Raw genomic sequence first — 19,048 nt, 5'->3', positions numbered from 1 at the left:
GTTTAAACCTCCATCCATTGGCATGATGGGCTCACACTTTCTCGTACATGCGGAAACAGATTCATATCCGCTCTAAATCATTTCTATTCATTCGCTCTATTGGTTGGCATAAGATCAATCTACGACTTGTCGGGGAACCCAAAGTCGATGCCGAAGGGCGGGTAGACGTAGCGCTTGAGTTCCTTCTTTGCTGTCAGGTCGTCTGAGTAGGCGCGGAGCTCCTTCAGGTCCTCGTCGTCGAGCTTGACGATCTCGAGGTTGGCCTTGATGCGGGCCGGGGTGACGGACTTTGCGATGACGGTGCTGCCGCGGGCGACGTGGTAGCTTAGCAGGACGGTGGAGGGGGTGACGCCGCGCTTCTCGGCAATCTTGACTACGGGGTCGGCAGTCAGGAGGGGGCCGCCTGTCGAGCCGAGGGGGCTGTAGGCCATGATATGGATGCCCTTGTCCTTGCAGTAGTCGACAATCTCCTGCTGCGGCAGGCTGGGGTGGTTTTCGATCTGGTTGACGGCGGGGATCACCTTGGCCTTGGGGAGGAGCTCCTCGAGGTACTTGACGCTGTAGTTGCAGACGCCGATGGATCGGACCTTGCCTGTGTCGAGGAGCTTCTCGACCGATTTCCAGGTGTCGACATGGGAGTGGCTGTGGATGATGTCGCGGGAGCCGTCAGGCTTGGTGGGGAATCTGTCGTGGTTTCCGTTGGGGTTCATGGCGACGGGCCAGTGCTGTTTGGGGTCATGAGCTTGGGCTTGTCTCTCAAAGTCATGGCCATCGGGTAGGATGGCCGGCCGAGAAGGGGGCAACGTACAACAAGGAAAAGGTCGACGTAGTCGAGACCCAAGCTCTTCAAGCTCTTCTCCAGGCCCTCCTTGACCTTATCATCGCCGATTGTGTAAGTGGCCCACAGCTTAGTGACGACGAAGATGTCCTCGCGCTTAACACCGTCGGCAAAGGCCTGCTTGAGACCCTCGCCAACCTCGTCCTCGTTGGCATAGCAGTAGGCGCCATCAATGGCTTTGTAGCCGATCTTGATGGCGTAGGATACGGCGTCTTTGACCTCGCCGGGGGCGGACTGCCAGGTGCCTATAGGAGACGAGAGCTGCGTGAGACTTGTGCCTTGGGGTGAGAAGCAGATAAAGGGAGCGTACCAAGAGCAACGGCAGGGATCTCGTATCCCGAGTTTAGCTTGAAAGTCTGAGATGCCATCTTGGAGGTTCTAGATTGTGTCGTCGGGGTTCGAAGATGTCGCCGCGTATATTCTGGGAGTGAAAGGCGGGGGCGGGGTAGTTTGCTGTAAGAGAGTGTCCTGAGAAGTGAAAGCATACAACTCAGCAACACAAAAGTCGGAAATAGTAGAGGTGATGGAGAGTAAGGGCAAACGTCACTCGGGGTAATATGTGAAGAGGGCGAGTGATCTCGGTATATATACTAACGACATGAAAAAAAGAAAGAATAAAAAGGCTATCAGTGTTCATTGTGTCTCGAGATCCCTGGCCGGGTAAATGCTCGACGATTGTCGCGAACCCATGCCCAAACCCCTCCAGGTTGCCTTTGTCAGTCATGCTGGGTATCGCATACTGCACTGTACCTACGCATCATACCCTCGGCCTCAGCTTCCCAGGCTTGCCCGGCGGGCTGTCCCTTTTTCGTGTGGATTTCCCCAGTTTGTCATTTTAACGATGTGAATTGGTATAGCGTAAGGAGAAAAAGAGGGCACACCCCCTCCCCCTCGGTGGGCCAGACTGTTGAGGGGTTCCATTCATGGATAATTCTCTGGTCATCGGAACAGCTCTCGGGCGTTGTTGGGCCGAGTCATGAGAGAAAATGCCTAGGAGGGAGGGGGCCTTGAGTTATGGAAAGTTGCGAGTATTTTGAATAGAGGCTGGGCGACGTTCCAGTACGGGCAAAGTCCCCGGGACCAACCCCGAGGCCCTCTTGTGGAGAGGGGGGGGAGGGAGGCGAGGCGAGGCTGGCCTGGGCGCCGGGCAAGTACCATGTACCTCTCTTTGCTGCGACGTTCTCGCTTCCTTGCTCCTTTCCTCTCTGGTTGTCTGGCTCTCCACTCTTGGGGGGGATAGGGATCCACCCCCACCAGTACTCACATAGACACTCTGGCATGCCTCAGAGCCCGGAACAGAGCTGGAGATTCGCCGAAGTTAGCCTCTTTAGTGATTAATAGATCTAGTGTGCAAGAAATATGCTCTATAGCTATACCGCGCCCGCTTCTCGGCGTCAACGTCATAGTACAGCCAGACGATACTGGTATTACAAAAACCAACGCCCTTCTCCATCTTGATCTTGCTTACAGAGCAGCCGCCCGTCATGCCTGTGGTGGTAGCTACGGCGAATCTCAATTCGTTCTAGCCGGCAATGAGAACCCAAAGCCTGTGCAGCTGGTCAGTAACATACTTTCCGACCGTGGGGCGAGGTTGGCGGGCAACGTACAGAAAGAATATCATGAGCACACCGAACATTTTCTATCCAACTTGTCAGTAAACGTGCGTACCGAACGAGTCACCCACAAGCGTAGGCACGCGACGACATAATTGACAACTTACGGCGATGAGCCATCTGTTGCTCGAGACACGGCCCCAGTACTTGAGCAATTCTGCAACCAACCAGTTAGACACGATTCCATCGCCCGGCGTTCGTTTAACCACTCACCTCTTTGTGCACCTTGCACGTTGTCGACAACATCCTCCGTGTTTGCGTCGATTCGCTGGATCATCTCGCTTTGTTCCGAAACCATGGTTGCTAACTGTCCGAAGATCTACATACATCTCTGTCAGCCAAATATGTATGAGAGGGGAATAGTGAGCCGCCATAACTTACAGATCCCAACTCGGCAATTGTGGATTCGATGCTTTCAATAGCTGCACCTCTCTCTTGGATATACGTGTTTTGCGGTTGTGCCTCTTCCATCAGCAGAAGCTGCTGGTCCCCTGGAGGATTCAACGACAACAGGTCGGCGCCTGGTGACGGCGTCCCTCTTTGGGGTGTTCCGTACAAGGGCGAGGCCGATTGCTGCAATGGCGGTTGCGTGTGTTGGGAAACACTGGAGATGAACTGCAAAGAACCACTGTGTCAGTACAACGCTCTTTTTCTTTTTAAGGAGGTAGAATGCGAGCGCACATTGTCTGTCCTCGACCTCGAAGCCTGGATATTCTTGGTTCGCTCCTCCAGCACATCCTTGAAGTTGGCCGAGACATCTGTCAGCTTGCCCTGAAGCATAAAGACGACGTTCTTGTTGTGCTCTCCTTCTTGGTCGGCCTTGGGATGTTGCTGTTTCGTCAAAACCTGTAGGTTTCCAATCTGTTGGTTAAGGGCGCTCAGGTCTTGCTTGATAATGTACGTGAGCTCGTTGATCTCGACCGGCCGGTCGTCGAACAGAGTTCTGCGCCTTGCCACTGTTCAAAAGCAATCAAAACAAAACCGTCAGTAACAACCCTTGTCGGTTTGTGAGTGGCGTTCTGAGTGCATACATGTTGCCAGCTTCTCGAGCTTGCCCATTGTGGCCGAGATGCCTCTTCCGATATGCGCCGCCTGGCGCGCAAAGTCGGAGCGCCGCGGTCGGGAGTCCCCAACAGCAGCAGCCTTCTGAGAGTCGGACAGGAGAGACCGTCGTTGAGCGCCGACCTTGTTCGAGGCGTGGCGACGCTGTGCTTGCGCGAGAACCGACTTGAACTCGGCGGTTCGATCCTGTATCGATGCGACCGCCATAGTGGAGAATTGGGTCTGCGGCGATTCGAATAGAGAAATGCGATCTCGAGGCGAGGCGCCCAGCGCGTTCGGACTTGTCGACGGGTTTCGTGCCTGCAAAGGCCTTGTCGTCGAGATGGTTGGATTGTAGAGGTGGATGATCAGGGATGGGAAATTAGCCGTAGGCCGGACGGTAGTAGGTTCTGGCTGCGAAAGGAAGGATGTTGTACAACGCGCGAGGCCGTGGAAAGGTGAAAAGTTCGACAAGATCTAGAGACGATCAGAATACAAGGGAACAGTAGTTGGTGTCGCCCCGGAACAATGGCAAATGAGCGTCGTAGTCAAGATCCAGGTCCGGAGCCTTCATGTCCAGTATTGTGTCGGAATGACGGGGCCAGGGTGTCCGATCCATCCGCCAGTGCCAACGTGGTGTTTGGTTTCGGAACAGCATCCCTGCGCCATAGGTACGGACCTAGATACAGAATAGGTAGGTTAGACAGAGTTAGACTGGACTGGACTGGACCACCTGGGAATATGTGGCTGGTGGTGCTCTATAATGTAGTGCTCCGTAAGGGCACTGCCACATCTAAAAATGGCTGCACAAGTGGCATTAGAGGCTAGCGAGTGCCACTAGGCGTAACTTGGACCGTGCAGAACGAATCAACTCTGACCACTACCTCCCACCTCCTCAAGCTGCCACTTCTGTCGAGGGAATGCCGTAAGAGAGTACAGATACCTCGCAACATACTGCACAGTAGGTAGGTGCCTGGTTGTAGTCAATGCAAGGCAGCAACATCGACATCGCTAAAGTCGTACAACTAGGCACCTAGATAGGCTTGCTCCGTTGCGTGGTAGGTAGCCATTTCCGAGTGAAGAACCGGCTAGGATGAGGTAATCTTATCGTGTTCTCTGCATTTCCATTCGAGCAATTGCCCTTTTGGTATTCCTCGTACGCCGATCGGCTTCAGCTATCTGCATCTAATGCGTTTCTCAGCCAGCGACTGTTGTATTTTACTTCGCGTCTGAAAACAATACTAGATACATGATTCTTTCGTACCCGCTCCTCCGCACGCAACACAATGTATTCGTGCACACTCAAGCAAGAGTGGCCGCCTTGGCTACGTATCTCTCAGTACAGATACAGGCACAGGCCACAACGTCTTTTTATCCCCTGCTCATCGACAATCCGGCGGGTGGCGTCCTCGAGCTTTATTGGAACACAACCCCGGCTCCATATCCTCTATTTCAGCACGTCCAACGGGCCCCGTCCTTCATGGGGGCACAAGTACTTGTTCGTCACCTATTCGCTACAGAGTGACCTCGGGATGCCAAATCCACCAGGTCAGCCTAGCCAAAAGTTGTGCAGCCCAGCTGATGGAAGTTGCGTTCCCCGACCGCGCCGGCAGCAGCATTGCACTTTGGTACCACGAAAGCCACTACTCGGCGCATCAGCAAGGATACTTCGCTGACCCAGTTGGTGCCGGCGCAAACGCATGTACCTTGCAGGACCTTACGTGGTCCACCTCCTCACAGGTCCCCAAATTAATTCATCATCCGTCTGTCTTGAGTTCCCCTTCCCCCCGTCTCCAGCAATTGTAGTGGCCCGGTCAGACTGCGACCTTCACCACCAGCTCTCAGTTCCCCCCTCCTGTTCCGTCCCGTGGCCAGCCTTGGCGCCCTTTGGAAGCGTCCGTTTTCTGTTGCCCTTGTTGCTATTCTTGGCCAAACGCCATTGATTGTTGTGCTTTCGTTTCAACCCGTAATCCACCGTTTGAATTCGATATAGAGCTGCCCTCCCCCGTCAGCCTGTCCCATCCATCGAACCATCAACCCACTGCCGCGTGCGCCTCGCGACACCAAGTCCCGAGTCGTTGGCGTACCTTGGGACGCTCTTCACCACAGCCAGATAAGTGAGAAATGAACGGGTAGACGCGTCAATAAGGACCACTTGGACGACGCGATGGACGGCTCGTCATATAATTACGGCTTCAGGGCCCCTCAACATACCAACTCGCCGCTGTGAGTGCTCTTTCTCCTTCGCAGCTATCGGCTTTGGGCTGTCATGTTGCGTCCGTCTCCTTCTAGGCATGCGTGCTAATCATGTCCCGCTGCCAACAGAAGCCCAGAGACTCCAACGAGTGCCTACAAAACCAACGTGAAGAGAACAAAAACCAAGAAATGGGTCGAAGCAAAAACTCAGAACTACGACGGCGATGACTGGGGAAACGACTTTGACGACGACGACGAGCCCGACGAGCCCGTTCCGGTGCCGCCTCTCCGGCCGATAGGATCACGATCAGCCAGCCAATCGACAACGGCGACTCTTCCGTCTAACCAGTCATCCGCGCCTCAACCTCTCGAATCCACGCCCGTACCTTTAATGCGATCGCCGCAGCTGCCCACCACTGAGTCCGGGCTGTCATCCAGCCCGCGGCCTACTGTTGGACTCCCGCCCCTGCGGATCCAAAACTCAACGAGGCCCATGCCTCCAGTAGTGCAACAACCTGTATCCGCCGATGTCAAGTCGCCTGCTGTCGTGTTGGGGCCGTCTTCCACGGACGCTGCTTCTGAAAAGGGTCCGTACGAACAGCTCGTGTCGCCTCGATCTACCAGCGGCGCTCTGCCTCTTGGGGTACCGCCACCGCCGGCACCGTTCGCTAGCCGCCCAGAACATTCCCAGGGTACTCCGTCTCCTCCAGTGGGTAGCCGACGGACTTCGCCGGCCCCGACGCAACCTCAAGCTTCCCCCTTCCCCCCTCGTAAGAGCAGCATGGGCCAGCAAGACGGTGATCGTCGGAGGTCAGGTTCTCGGTCCAGTTCGATGCAACGTCCATGGGCCGAGCAACGATCTGCGTCTCCTCCCAGCGTCATATCATCTGGTACACCGCCAAACCAGAAGTCGCCGCCCTTCATTCGACCGTCGGACATTTATCGTCGGATGGATGATGACAAAGAACCGGAGGGAAGCTCCCCGGAACCGGGAAGGCCCGCCGCAGAGGGTGCCAACGCTGCTAGAAGTGCCCGCTCAGTTTCCCCCGCAAACCCAGCTGTCCCAGTCGTTGGGCCTGGTGATCAGCAGGGGAGACGCGGCAGCTTTGACAACGAGGGTGAAGACCAAGGCTCGGCTGCTGCCGATAGCATGCGGCAACCGATTCTGACACCCGTTGCGGAGAGAAGGAGCGAGTATGGTTTCGATGGCCTCATGGCGCAATCCCACCACCAAAACCAAGGTCTAGATCTTCAGAGTCCTTTGGCAAGCGTCCACGAGAGCAGTTTGGCCGTTCCCGAGCCGCAGCTGCAGCGCCCGACTGCGGAAGAGTCTGACCAGAATCGGCGTTATTCTACCAGTCCTCGACTCCCAGACCTCGCCCGCATGTCTCTTTTTGGAGATGATTTCTTCACCAACCCATCAAAGCTCGCCAACGAAGCGCCCCCGATGCCGCCAATGCCAGGTACGAAGTTGGAACAACAGCCCGAGGTTGCCTCCACAGCAGAAAACTCGCAGTCTGTGTCTAAAGCAGCAGCGCCCGTGACGTCTCCGCTCTCAACTACCAACTCGTTTCCGCGACTGGCCAATTCCTCGACGCCGCCTGCGGCGGCGTCGATCGACAGGCAAAAGTCCCCCTCACCGTCACAGATGCTACCGGCCAGCAGCCTTGCGGAATCGAGCAAATCTCGCCTGCCGTCGCAGTCATCGCGACCATCTATCCCCGGAGGCTGGGTCACCGAAACGCCCTCCATCTCCGACCAAAGAACTCCTTCCGCCGCATTGGAGCAGCAGGATCCCATGCTCGTCTTGGATCCCGGTGAGGTGTCCCCCATCACCGACAACGAGGACGATAAGTTCGGAGACAGCGGTGTCGTGACGGTGAAGGACAGAGTATCCATCCCTGTTTCGATTCCCGAGGCTTCGGAGCGGGCCGCTCAGGTGCAGGGCCGTAATGACCAGGATACCGACCTTAAGATTTCGGCTCCGCCTAACCCTCGTGAATCAGGTAGCTCGTCGTCTGACTTTGACGCGCCCGAGAGACTGCAGCGCGAGTCAACTATGAGCACCATAGCTGACCCGTCCCCTGTCAAGGAGAGCGACAAGCTAAGGGAGGAGATCATGCGCAGCCTAAGCCCAGTCCGTCCCACCAGCGATCTGAACGATTTCGGAACCAACAACAACATCAACAACATCAACAACAACAACAATAGTGGCAGCAGCAACCAGGGACTTAGCCCGGCTATCGATGACAGCGGCGCTCGTGAGAGCACCTACCTGCACGGTGTATACGACGACTATTGGGCAGCCGGTGACGACAGGCCCGACAAGCCTGGAATGCCTTCGAAGCAGTCGGTGCCTGAAAGCGGGCTTGTCACCAACAAAGACATCTCGGATGTTCCTCCTCTGAGCCCTCGTAAGGACGCTTCGGATAAGCCTCCGTCGCTTGGTCGGCGATTTTCCTGGGAGGCGGGATCTGAACAGGTCACGCCAAAGCCATTAGACTCTCAGAAAGACCCTCTCTCTGAGCCTGACCCCCAAAGCGCCCCTACGAACCAAGGAGACTCACCATCTGGGCGTGTTCACGACGAGTCGCAAGCGATGCAACCCGAATTGGCCAGACAAGACGAACGGACACAACAGTCCACAGTGTTAGATGATGAGCATACCGGTGTGCCACACGACTTAGGTGTCATGTCTCATCAAGTGTCGCAGGTTAGTTCGGCGCCGAGAGATCGCATGGACTCCGAAGCGATCGAACCGCCGTCACCCGTATCAGTCATGGCTGCTGATAAGAACACTATGTCGGCTGCACCAGCCCGCCGATTGTCTCTCGCGGAAGAAAAGTCAATGGCTCGGGTCTCGTCCAATCCCGTTTCCCCTAGCCCTCCGCCCGGTGATCACCCGGCCCTGGCTCAGGCCCAGCCTTTGGAGGACATGTCTCCGCCCGGATCTCCTGCGGTTTCGCAACAGCTGCCAGCGCAACCCGTCAAGGTCACGACATTTAGAGAGATCATGGATCTGGCAAGCCCATCAGAAAGGATCATCAAGTACAATGAAACACGAACACAATTTGCGTCAATGGACTCCGGGCTCAACAACTGGCTGGTGACGTTGAAATCCCAGCACCCGGAGCATGCCAACGCAACTGCGTCGTTCGGAGTCGGCGGGCCTAGCCTGGGTCAATCCCAGGCTTCGCCGACGACCTCTCAGCCGGCTTCGCAGCAGCCCTACTACCAGCAGTATCTCAACGCCAGCAACCCTAATCTGAGCGCGGGAGCACCAGGTCGCCCCCCCGCAGGCAGCGCCGCCCCCTCGGGTTCGTCCCAGTCGCCTTCAAGCGATTTTAAGCATTCGGGCGGACAAGTTGGGGCAAAGGGCAAGGGGTTGTTGCTTGCGGCGGGCAAGGCGGGTAAAGGTCTATTGAGCAAGGGGAAGAGCAAACTCCGTGGCACTGGGGACAAGGTATTTTCTTAACATTTCTCTCAATTGGGATCATCACATCACAGGGCATCCGTTCTTTGATCTGGCTGTAGGGATCGACAGCCTATGGTCCGTTCCGTCTCATACAAACGACTCCGTCTCTTCCCAACTTTTACTACAATTTCCTTCGCATTCCCTTTCCCCCCTTTGGTAAACACTTATGAGTTATGTGTCTCTCCCTTTCTGGCCAGAATGACGGGACTGTATGATTAGGGAATGCTACGATTTTTTTGTCTTTCTGCACGATCATGTAACCCCCTGTGGTGTGCCCTCGGGACAAATAAGGTTCCATGTGGTATTTTATATGGTGAACCCTCTCTAATTGCTTGTTCTCCCACAGAACGACTCATCTCCTCCCCAGGCTCAACCCAAGACCAGAGTCGAGCGGCGTACGTCATGGGGCATGAGTCTTGGGTCACGCCCATCTCCCCGTGCCGACAGCTTTGGCCATGCCCATTCACGTTCGCACTCGGGATCCGTGTCAGGCCCAGCTCCACAGACCATCCCGGAACATCCGGCATATCCGACCCCACCAACTCAACCACCCCAGACCTCACGTACATCCCCTTGTGATGATACCTTGACTCAGGGCAATGGCAATCAAACTTCGGCTAGGGCTCCACCTCGGCCTAGAACCCCGAATCAGTTGGCCGGTCCTCACGGGGATGGTGATTCGGAGCCGGTGTCCCCCGTCTCAGACACGCACTCCATATCGGCTTCCAACAGTTACGCCAGAGGCAATGACGGAGAATTTCATGTTGGCGGTGATCTCCAGATCCCAAGGCCGATCGGCAAGACCCAACCGTCGTGGGACCCCTTCACGGGTACACCCCTGTTTGAGGAGGACGGTTTCGAGATTGGACTTTCCAGAGATCCGAGCCCACACGCACCGCCAACCGTGTACCAAGCCACCTATGCTCCTCAAGCTGCCAAAACACGAACAGCTACTTCAGTACCGAGAAACAACGCGCTCGATGATCAACATGACGACTGGGTCGTCGTGTCACCACAGTCGCCCCCCTCTGGTCAGGTTCAAGTCGTGTCCCCTCAGTCACCGCCACAGCCGTTGCGTTCTTTTCAACCCACCGATTCGAGCCGGGAGATACTCGAGGATGAGGATGGTGAGACGCCTGCCATCAGCCACCCTATTCAGTTGCACCCGCAACAGTCTCAGCAGCCTCAGCAGCAAACAATCCAGCACCTGCCATCGCAGCAACAAGCGGCCTCCCCACAGCGCAATTCGTCCTTTGTCGGCCTCCCGCCCATCAGACGAAGTTCCACTTTTGGAATCAACCTGACCAAAAGAGCGAAGAAGCGCTTCTCTTTGGATGAAGATGAAGATGATCATTCCGTACCGTCCCCTGTCGGTACGACAACCGACCAGTATGGCGGCCGCGGTGGCACGGCATCATCGCGCCTCCAACAGGAGGAGCCGGGCTGGTCTGCACAGCCCACTCGGATTGACACTGCACCATCAAGTTCCCGCAAAGATACCGGCATGTCACACAACGTCTTCTCGGCCACATCGACGCAGGCGGCGACTCTCGCCACAGATAGCACTGGGGTGACTGGTGCCGACTGGAGAATCGACGACGAGAAACGGCCCCTCGCGCCAGGTGCGGCTTTCAAGGGAGCTGGCCACGTCCCGGGGCCCATCGACACGGGAGCTGCCATGCAGAGCGATGGACGAACGAACGGCCCGCCGTATGGCCCTGGTATGCGCCCACAACAGGGGATGATGTCCCCGACCTTCGGAGGCGGGGGCAATCCCATCCATCACCTTCCGCCGCAAGGCCCCTGGAAGCTCGAGGAGTCTCACTTGTCGGAGCCACTGGCAGCCAGTCGGAACCGCCAGTCGGGGGGGTCTTTGTCACCTCAACAACAAAGCTTTTTTGGGTACGAAAAGGAGATGGGAGTGCCTCCGCCGGCGGCGCCCCGACCGGAGACGCAGTTGCCGCCGAGGCAGAAATTCTCTGAAGTGCCTCCGTCCTCAGCACAGCGCTATCCCGGCTTGTTCTCTCCTCCTCAGAGGGAGCAGAACCCCGGGTCTCCAACGGGACCTCGAACCTCCCGTGACCTAGGCCAGCAGTATTACGGCCGAGATTCCACCTCGCTCTACAGGACTCGGACGGGCGACTCCGATGTCAGTACCTTCGACCCCTCGGTAGACGAGGAACGTGGCCGAAGCAGGCGTAGTTCCGGATTCTTCAAAGAGATTGGCGGTCGGTTATCTCGCGAGTCCTCCCACAGACGGCCAGCCTCCAAGGCTGCAGAAGCAGCCCCCGGCGACCCTGTCGGTCCTGTCAGCCCAGACGTGCGGGGCGACGAAGTATCGGAAGCAAGCATCGCAACTAGAGAGTTTCAAGACCGACAGAGGCGAAGATCAAGTTTCTTCCTCAACTTGCGAGGATCTAGACTCTCTGATACCGGTGTGCCTCAGAGTGGCGACCGTGAAGGCATCACGCAGTCGCCTAAACCCAGCCCCAACCCTGGTGTCTCCCCTCCGGTTCAACAACCGGCGAGCTTTGCCGATAGGAAGCGTTTGTTTCTTGGTCCGCCTGGCAACGAGTTGTCCCCTGCCCTGCCAAATTCCAGCTTGTCTCGCTCGTCGACATCGACTGTCGGAAATGACGCGGCAGGCGGAGTTGTGGGGCCCCCCAAGAAGCGTTTCTCTGGCTTCACAAGTAAAGTGTTCAGCCGCACTTCCAGCCAGCAAGACTTGCAGATCCCACAAAAGCCCGGTACCTCCCATTCGGCTACTTCGTCCATGCTGGGCCGACCTCCCGGCACACCGGTGAACCAGCCTGGCGTACCTAGTCCCCTCGCACCACAAGGAAGAGAACGAAGCAACACCACGGGCTCTGGGCCATACAACGTACAGCAAGCGCAGGTTAATAAACAGCTGCAACATGTTGAGGAAGAGGATCGCGGCAGGAGGAGCTCAGCAGGCGGCTTTCTCTCGGGGCTTTTCAGCAAACGCGCCGCACCCAAACACCAGGAGAATCAGCAGTCAGTACACCGTGCACAGAACGAGAATGTGCAAGTCCCATCGCAATTCATAGTGCAGCATCCTATCCATCAAGCACCACCCTCTAGTCTCGGATCAGTTCATCGAGGCGGAGGTCAACCGCCCTCGAGAAGCTTACTCCAGCAGTTCGGGCAGCAGCAGCATCAAGAGCATCAGCATCATCAACAAACACATTTCCCTTCCCAAGATTCCGATGATCATCCGGCAGCCGGCACGGAATTCCATACCCAGCCTCCAGTGACTTCTCTCCGCCAGAAGAAGTCGAATGGGTCTTTCTTACCTCCGCCGCAGCCCTCGCAGCAATGCCGTGCACTAGCAGAACAAGGGGCGCAGCCGTGGTTGGGCGTGGAGAGCGACGATCGTGCAGCGTCATTTCCATCTCGTACCGAAACACAAGACCCAAGTGTTTTGCGGCAGAAGTCTGGCCAGCTCTTGGACCGGGTGTCTCAGCCAGTGCCAGCCCCGAGTGCTCCTGTACCCCAGGCGCAGAGAGAACAAGACTCGCCAGAGCCTCGCCATGGCAACGAGCAACGAGAAATTCTTTCTTCGGCGCAGCTACCCCAGGGACAACTTTTGCAGTCGAACGACCAGAACCAGGACCACTGGGTTCCTCAGGGTTTCTCGGCGGAACCAACACCTGAGCCGTCGATCAGCCACGGAATGGAACGTGAACAGGCTCCTGGTTCTCACGCGCCATCTCTTGCACAGTCACATAGCGGCAACGCTCACGCTCTCGGCACCCACGGGTCTGGCCATGTCGAGCGAATCTTGGACCAGTCTGCATCCATTCTTTCTCCTTCCGGCGCCAGGGCGAAGTCCCCAAGCGGCGGCCCGGCCAGCCAATCTGGAATCTCCCAGCACTCGTCGACATCGACCTCTCCCCAGCCGACGGTTGCTTCTCAAATGCAGCCACCTGTTAAGGCCCCAGTCTTGGGCCCGCAGACGCTTCTGCCAGGCTCGTCCCTGGTGTCGCCGCCAACTGGTACGTCCGGTAATGTGCATCAATTTGGCCCGACGGGCCAGCCGTTACCCAATCCCGTGCCGCTGGGGCAGCAGCAATTCCCAGTCGCAAGAGACAGACTCCCATCCCAGGCCTCCCAGACATCGTCATCACCTAACCAGCGCTCCACCATGCCCTTGTCGGGACAGCCCCAGCCACAACCACCTCAGGGCCCCCACAGCCAAGGCCAAGAAAGCTCGGTCTCGAAGTGGTTCAAGAACAGAACGTCTACGCAGCCAGCACCCTCCCAATCTCATCATGGCCATGCGAAAGAGTCGGCGGCCAAGTCCATCTTCAGTGCATTCAAGCGATCATCCAAACAACCCGAGCCCCGACAACCGCAACAGCAACAGCAACAAATGCCGCACCCAGGTCAGGCACAACGCTCCGCGGCGCTCCAGGGGCAGCAGAGGACGCCACCCCCCGGGCCGCTCACTCAACGAGACTTTCACCCGTCACATGGGCATCATCCCATGTACCAACAGCAGCGTCAATCTCCTTCACCAATGGGGCCGCTTGGTCAGCGATCTATCCCTCAGCACGATGTATCCCGTGGGAGCTCTGGTGGTGTGCAGAATCATGGACACATGCCACAGCACCGAGGGACAGCGGTCGATTCCATGATAACTCGAGAAATCCCCACCAGCGAGCATGAGCCACGGTACGACCAAGTCCCCATCCCTCAAGGCTACGCTGCCGTTCACGGCGAAGGGGGCGTGGCGCCGTCCCCATACGCAATCTCGCGCGCATCGCCACCGGGTAAGTTCCCTCCTTACCAGGTGCCACCGGTACAGCATTGGAGCCCGCCTTCGGCTGCGCAAAGGCACCCTTCCGAGGTGTCACTGTACAACCAGCCCGGCTCCACCGTAGCACATGGGCAACATTCACTCCAGGGCCATAGGCATCCCAATGCGATGTCTGAGGGAGGTCGCCGCATAAGCATGGCCTCGCACCAGTCCAACATGTCGCACACAAGCCATACCACGCAGCCAGGCATCGGCGGGCCCAATGGAAGTCCGTCGGTGTTCGGCCAACAACACCAACAACAAGACCCCACGGGGTTACGCATCGTGAACGATGACGGCGGCAGGCAGGGTGCAGCATCCACTCTGCAAGTTGGTCAAGAAGACCCTCCCTCGTCGCATCAGGCTCACCAGCAACGATCGTCTTCTGTCAAGGCCGCCGCGCCGTATGTGGCTTCTCTGCAAGTCCATCAAACTCGCGACGGTGACGCCGTGGGGCAGATAAGCAGCAACAATGGCGGCCAGCCTATATCACAAACTGCGGTATCTCTTCAGTCGGAGGCACAAACTCAAACACGCGGGCTTGCGGCCGGCAGTGGTAGTGTCACAGGGGGCAACTCGCGCAGCGTCTCGCCGGGCACACAAGTCGCGGGGGGGAGCAACATCTCGCCCGAGCCGCAGGCTCGGGCAACATCTCGCTTGAGCGTCAACGTACAAAAGGCAAACCAGGAGACCCCAGATGACATCTACGATTCCACTCCACGACTGTCATCCGGGCCGCCTCCCCCACCAGCAAAGCCTATCGTCTCTACAGCAACTGGACAGAGTATGGTTAGCGACAGCTCTGCCGACGAAGCTCCACGAAACGCCACACACGTAAACGGCAACGCCAACGCCAACGGAGCGGCATCAGCGGCTTTGGCCAGCGGCAAGAGCACACGAGCCGAGCTGGAAGACACTGAGGACGAACGAAAAAGGACCATTCGTCACGAGGCCCAGGAGGAGAAGATCCTGGTCGACCCTTACGAGGAACTGCAGTCTGGAGGTATCAAGTACAGGAAGGAGGAGGACCCGGAGGTGCCCCAGATGAGCGCGACGAGCTATCCCGGACAGGAATGGAACCCATACGGTGCGGGCGGCTATGAGGACTGGGACTAATCAATGGTTGGCCAGTCCGCGGGCACATGTCCCTTTTTTTTTTCTTGATATAGTCGAGACACTTCCACATGATCAGTGAGTAAGTCTCACTGCTCTAAGTTTTCAGGCATATAAGGGGGAGTTGGATGAATTCGTCTGGTTTTGTGCGGCATCATACCCCCAGAATACCCAGCGCAGATTGCCGAACGGCACAACATTTAATCGAACTAATTCTTGTTGCTACTGCTAGTGTACGTATTGGAGAGTTATATTTGGCCGTTGTCTGTTGAGCGTGTGTCATTGATCGCTCGTGCACTGCCGACACGCCATTCCACGTATTTCGTGTCACGACATCGGTACACGGGCTCCATTTTCTCTTAGAACTTTGTGGCAGCATCGTAGTTTGGTGGCAACGATCCCCTCTTCACTGCAGCCTTCTCGCCAGGCCATTGCGGCACCCCAGACACGCCAGCAGTGTACTTTGGCGGCAGAGTATTTGTCGACTCTCTCTTTAGCTCCCGCTTCGCATCGCTCCCGATCGAATCCCTCCATCGCCCGAGGGCGCCGGCCATGAAGGAAGCACGGCCGGCGTCGCGCTCGCCAGGAGGCGTGCCCTTTTCGATGTCCTTGGCCGTAGGTTCGTTGCGGGGTATGGCAACTTGTTGGTATTGCGAGGGGTTCTGGTGGACGACGTCGGGAGGGAGATCTTGCCATTGGCCAAAAGGACCACCGCCCACGAAAGGGGCCGGGGCACGGGGGCCACCGGGGCCAGGGCCCCAGCCGCGGCCGCATCTACCTCCTCGTCCAGCGGCACGTCGCTCGAGCCAGGCCTGACGGGCGGCGCGGCGTTTTCGGCAGCACATGTTGGCTTTTTGGCCGAGACGTTGGTTGGCTCGTGGTTATCGGGAAAGGAGCAAGTCAGATAAAGAGATTTAGCAACTTTCCACTATTGCCTTCGTCAAGAGTAAGTGGCTCTTGTTTGTCTGGAGACTTCTGTGAGGTGCTCGAAGGGGACGAAGTGCCGTGTTTATATAACCACAACGCCCGTCGGACGGACAGGCTGGGGGCAACCTTATATAAACCTCGGCCCTTCTCGAACAAGGCGTGCACGGGTCTTCGATGACATAAAGCAATGGCGAAGGTCGAGACGTGGCAGCTGAGTGAGGCAGCCGTGACAGACCTCTAACTCGGCGGTGCGATGGGGGAGGAACTTCAGATGAAGAGCTCATCAGTGGCTCCTGCATGACTGGATGCTCTCATCTCCCATGGATTCAATATGACCTCTCTGGGACCCTGAGAGTGCCGGAGGGAACCCGACCCCAGCAGCTCGACAGCTATCTGCCACTAGGCGACGCGCCTTCTCTTTTCGCTGCTTTGAGGTGGTTTGCCACCCCATGCACCGTCCGTCGTTGGGGGGGATGGTCTTTGAGGTGTGGCCGTGGACCACGCTCGCTTCATGCCCAGTTCGCTTCCATGAACCGAATGGGGTACAAACTCTTGGGCGCTGCTCCGGTTGGATTTCGGGATGCTCCCCGCACTCGAGGACGGGTGAGAGTGGAGCCCGATCGAGGCGGCGCCGAATCCTGAATGCTCGCACTCGGCTTCGATTCCGAGGAAACACAACGACAGTGGGTTATGTTCAGGTAAAACATCTCTTGGCCGCGTATGGTTCCTCTGATCTCACCACTGTGAGGATGGGCTGTAGGTTCTTCAAGTGCGCTCGAGGGGGCACAATATTTCGGTTCGTTGTTGATGAACGAAGTCTTGACCCTATGACAGAAAGACTGATTTCGATTTACATGGAGTCAGTTGGCGGCATTTTTATCTACATGCGAGGGACAAGGCCATTCATCCCCTCTTGGAAGGAATGCTCAGTCTTCTACAACAAGCGTCTTTTCTTGCATTCAACTCTTGCGATAAAAGAGCGGCGGGAGTAAGCACAGCGAAAAGAAAAGCTTGCCCATGGTCGCTGGTATACATCCAATGTATCCAATGGGGAAGATGCCGTCGCAATGAATATTGACAACAAAACTGAATAAATCCTTAGCCAGTTGGGTAACCCTCACCTGCGTCACATGAACACCCAAAAACACTGGAAAAAAACATACAACACCAGGTATTCGCTGGTCGTCACCGACCCAACTACTAATCCGGCCCTCACTGGCTTATCTATGGGAGAGCGGACGGGATCCCGAGTTCTCCAGTGGGTATGGTCGTATGTGCTGGTGTGGGATTGCATACAGTAATATGAAGGGATGTTTAAGTCTACCTCTCTTTCACTGGGGTATCTACTCACAAACTCAAGATGTTTCTCCTGAAAGTGTTGTATTACTGCGAAATTTGTAAAAGTTTCCTAATGTAGTAGGGCTAGTCACTAATAACCCTTATGGCTAGCAAGAGCCAGATGACTAGAGAGCGTTAGTTTTGGTACGGATGCACTCTGGCTACTAGCTTAAGTGATGATGGTTTACTTCCTCGCGTGCTCTCTCTGGAAGTGGAAATCAGCTCCATGGCGTGTGTTATAGACCATTCTTCGTGATTCCATGTACCTTAACTGTTTACCTAGCCGCGGAAACCAGAATCAGTGAGAAGTTCGACAGCCTGTGTAAACCGGTAATACATATGTCAGAAGCAGTTGTTTATACCTGAGCAAGCCCACTGTGAAACAAGTCCTCCACGGATTTCAAATGGAACTTGAATCGGCTTACCAATGAGACCAGACGAGATAGACCTTAAGAGTACAGAGATAACGGCAGAGTCTAGGTTTCCCGGGCGTTAGCCATCCCGGCCCGGCATGATATCGCACGCGAACAGCATGTGTCTCCGTGTCCCTCAGGCATAAACAAATTCAAACAGCTGACAGTTCAGGGAAACAGATCGTTAAGGTGTGGTAAATCCTCCCCTAGACCTCCGAGCCCGTTAAGTTGACAAGACTACTTGGCCAGCTACCGAGAAATTCGAAAGACGAGAATTCACATCGAGTCCAACCGGCTTGGGATTCGCTGCAAAGTTCAAGACGAAATCATATCACACAGCCTGACCATGGGAGAGCCCCACGAAACCTACCACGTGGCGGAACTTGGTACCCTGCGTGAGCACCCTGGAACTTCACTTCCGTTTTCATACACATCGCTGAGGAGCGAGAACGCGGGTGTGAACTGGCTGTTGAGTTGAAATCAATCAAAGCCATATGTAGGATTGGCTCCCAATGTCATTTCCCAGATGATTCAATGAGGTTACAAGGTTGCTAGTGTTCTCTTGAAAAGCCGACACGCCGGCTTGAATCAAAACCCCATCACCAAAATCTTTTGAAAAGAAAGTGTCTCTACGTTTCAAGGGAGCAGATCAGGAATGCGGGTAGATGTCAACAGCGGGCCGCAAAGGATGACGTCATGCGTATCGTCGTTGCGGCCGAGCACGGGCCTTACGGCACACTCACTGCTCAGGGTCTCACGCACGGAGGGTAAGCGGAAAGATATCTGCAATGCTCGGCCCCAGCAGGCGTATGTCGGGCAACAAGTCCGCGATCGATGACGTTGTCGCCAGTCTTTGTGGCTATGGTGCATTGTTGGTCGCAAGCGAGTGAAGGCAAATCTGTGTTCTATGAGGCCCTACGTTGCGAACCCGCGTCTAACAGCACAGCCGCTCACCCACCAAAACACCGGTCGTGACTAAGAGGTTCATGAAAGCGAGCGAAGATGAGATGCCATGCTGGGTGCTCTAGGAATCCGGAGGGGCCTCTTCGGAAAGGGTGGGAGTTGTTGCTCTACGAATACCATCAGACGAGAGCACACAGCATGTAGCGAAACGTAACAGATCCGACACGTCAGCATCAAGTTAGCTAGAGGGGCAAGAGAGAGCAAGTGCCAATGTAGCCAGCCCTGTATGAAACATACTATTTGAATCGAGAGATGGGACGAAGAGAGTTGGTCTGAACAAACGAAAAAGGCACTAACATCGTCACGTCGTCA

The 19,048-nt window shown here is 56.2% G+C and overlaps 4 protein-coding genes across 4 annotated transcripts; 1 reads left to right on the top strand and 3 right to left on the bottom strand.

The window, feature by feature from the left end:
* Window positions 1–76: 76 nt before the first annotated feature.
* Window positions 77–1,414, bottom strand: CDEST_14639 (Putative aldo/keto reductase, aldo-keto reductase, NADP-dependent oxidoreductase). The gene is made up of 3 exons (XM_062930795.1): window positions 1,149–1,414; window positions 809–1,083; window positions 77–725 (listed from the first exon to the last, which is right to left on the bottom strand). The coding sequence occupies exons 1-3, from the start codon at window positions 1,321–1,323 to the stop codon at window positions 120–122; spliced, it is 1,056 nt and encodes a 351-aa protein (XP_062786846.1). The 5' UTR covers window positions 1,324–1,414; the 3' UTR covers window positions 77–119.
* Window positions 1,415–1,440: 26 nt separating this feature from the next.
* Window positions 1,441–4,206, bottom strand: CDEST_14638 (Putative target SNARE coiled-coil domain, syntaxin-5, Sly1p-binding domain-containing protein). The gene is made up of 7 exons (XM_062930794.1): window positions 3,483–4,206; window positions 3,133–3,407; window positions 2,833–3,066; window positions 2,665–2,770; window positions 2,559–2,608; window positions 2,446–2,477; window positions 1,441–2,385 (listed from the first exon to the last, which is right to left on the bottom strand). Exons 1-7 carry the CDS (start codon window positions 3,718–3,720, stop codon window positions 2,361–2,363), a joined length of 960 nt encoding a protein of 319 aa, XP_062786845.1. The 5' UTR covers window positions 3,721–4,206; the 3' UTR covers window positions 1,441–2,360.
* A 1,453-nt stretch (window positions 4,207–5,659) lies between these two features.
* On the top strand, window positions 5,660–15,098 carry CDEST_14637 (uncharacterized protein; the record flags this gene model as incomplete). The annotated part of the gene is made up of 3 exons (XM_062930793.1): window positions 5,660–5,718; window positions 5,818–9,151; window positions 9,510–15,098. The coding sequence occupies 3 exons, from the start codon at window positions 5,660–5,662 to the stop codon at window positions 15,096–15,098; spliced, it is 8,982 nt and encodes a 2,993-aa protein (XP_062786844.1).
* Window positions 15,099–15,453: 355 nt separating this feature from the next.
* CDEST_14636 (uncharacterized protein) lies at window positions 15,454–15,940 on the bottom strand (the record flags this gene model as incomplete). The annotated part of the gene is made up of 1 exon (XM_062930792.1): window positions 15,454–15,940. The coding sequence occupies one exon, from the start codon at window positions 15,938–15,940 to the stop codon at window positions 15,455–15,457; it is 486 nt and encodes a 161-aa protein (XP_062786843.1). The 3' UTR covers window position 15,454.
* Between the last annotated feature and the right edge of the window lie 3,108 nt (window positions 15,941–19,048).

Source organism: Colletotrichum destructivum, chromosome 10, assembly GCF_034447905.1.
Source record: "Colletotrichum destructivum chromosome 10, complete sequence".
Taxonomy (NCBI): Eukaryota; Fungi; Ascomycota; class Sordariomycetes; order Glomerellales; family Glomerellaceae; genus Colletotrichum; species Colletotrichum destructivum.
The sequence above is the reverse complement of the archived record's forward strand: the minus strand, read 5'-3'. Positions and strand labels throughout refer to the sequence as shown.

Excerpts from the sequence above, each read along its gene's own strand:
- CDEST_14639 (XM_062930795.1), bottom strand. The coding sequence starts at position 1,323 with ATGCTTTCACTTCTCAGGACACTCTCTTACAGCAAACTACCCCGCCCC. Across the intron at positions 1,084-1,148 it reads GATCCCTGCCGTTGCTCTTG|GCACCTGGCAGTCCGCCCCC; the intron begins GTACGCTCCCTT and ends CGTCTCCTATAG. Across the intron at positions 726-808 it reads ACGTCGACCTTTTCCTTGTT|CACTGGCCCGTCGCCATGAA; the intron begins GTACGTTGCCCC and ends GACCCCAAACAG.
- CDEST_14638 (XM_062930794.1), bottom strand. The coding sequence starts at position 3,720 with ATGGCGGTCGCATCGATACAGGATCGAACCGCCGAGTTCAAGTCGGTT. Across the intron at positions 3,408-3,482 it reads GCTCGAGAAGCTGGCAACAT|TGGCAAGGCGCAGAACTCTG; the intron begins GTATGCACTCAG and ends GCTTTTGAACAG. Across the intron at positions 2,478-2,558 it reads GCAACAGATGGCTCATCGCC|AAAATGTTCGGTGTGCTCAT; the intron begins GTAAGTTGTCAA and ends CAAGTTGGATAG.